Source organism: Seriola lalandi, unplaced genomic scaffold, assembly GCF_002814215.2.
Source record: "Seriola lalandi dorsalis isolate HSWRI2012SDOR001 ecotype SW California unplaced genomic scaffold, Sedor1 jcf7180002054466, whole genome shotgun sequence".
Classification (NCBI taxonomy): Eukaryota; Metazoa; Chordata; class Actinopteri; order Carangiformes; family Carangidae; genus Seriola; species Seriola lalandi.
Window position 1 is genome coordinate 241,025 of NW_019525019.1, and position 1,268 is coordinate 242,292.

At 41.8% G+C, this 1,268-nt stretch overlaps 1 protein-coding gene across 1 annotated transcript in view; it reads right to left on the bottom strand.

Moving 5' to 3' along the window:
• The window catches only part of LOC111658781 (B-cell receptor CD22-like), a gene marked incomplete at its 5' end in the record, with an annotated part of 12,303 nt that overhangs the window by 10,176 nt on the left and 859 nt on the right, over positions 1-1,268 (bottom strand). The window contains 2 exons of the mRNA XM_087175399.1: positions 309-548; positions 1,017-1,266. Of these exons, the coding sequence (XP_087031525.1) occupies positions 309-548; positions 1,017-1,266 (490 nt within the window). The remainder of the gene's footprint in view (positions 1-308; positions 549-1,016; positions 1,267-1,268) is intronic.

The window sequence follows — 1,268 nt, forward strand, 5'->3', positions numbered from 1 at the left end:
GCTTTTGGTGAGTCTTCATTCTCCTTGTACCAGGTGTAATTAGCTGCTGGGTTAGCATCACTGCTACAGGTCAAATTCACTGAACTGCCCTCCACTATCTCACCAGAGGGACTCACTGACACAGAGAGAAGCTTTGGAGCATCTGGAACAACAAACATTAACAACATACTTTAACTGCAGAGCTACATATATTTTAATGAGTGACAGTTAATAGTTATGTGTATGGCAACATGAGAAACATTATGGCTGGAAAACATAGTTCTGGTTACAAATCAGCTTTATATAGATTTTAAAATAAACTTACTCACTCACATCAATAAAGACGTGTGCTGATCTCCTCCTCCCCATCTCATTCTCAGCTGTACAGTAATACTCTCCAGACTCAGAGGGCTGGATGGAGCTGAAGAAGAAGAGCTGTGGTTGTTGACTGGGAAGTTCACGGTCATTCTCCTTGTACCAGGTGTAATTAGCTGCTGGGTTAGCATCACTGCTACAGGTCAGAGTCACTGAACTGCCCTCCACTATCTCACCAGAGACAGCAGATAACCCTGAGTAGTTTATGTGATGTTTGTTTCTGTGCAACTACCCCAGACTAAGAATAACTCAACATCTCTACGTCAGTCCTGCCAGAGACAGATGATGTGTGTTCCTCCCTTCTCTCTCTTACTTCCTGCTTCTCTATCGTGCTCAATTAATTCAAAAGTAACATTACAGACAATATGAGACTTTCCCTCCTCACTTTTTGAATGTGAACACGCCACAAAGAGTCAGTGAGGAACAACCAGGAAAATACAGGTTATATATTAAACTTATTTCACTTAAAAAGGAGGTTGAGGTTGTACCAGAATTGGACAATAAACAATGATTTAATTCAGGTTTAAATTAATCCTGGTTGATGCAACCAGCCCAAGAAAGTGCTTTTTTTTTTTAGAGCATATTATTTCTCCAGATAGTCAGAGAGTAGAAAACATAAATCCACTGCTGCTCAGAGCGATCTGTTGATGTTTTCTACTCACACTGGACATCTAAGAATAGAGACGCAGAGTTGATCTGTCCATGTTTATTCTCAGACTTGCAGTAGTAGTTCCCTCTGTCCTCAGAGCTGATGGAGGAGAAATGATAAACTCCTTCTGGTCCTTGAAGCAGTGTTTGGTTCTCCTTGTACCAGGTGTAATTAGCTGCTGGGTTAGCATCACTGCTACAGGTCAGATTCACTGAACTGCCCTCCACTATCTCACCAGAGGGACTCACTGACACAGAGAGAAGCT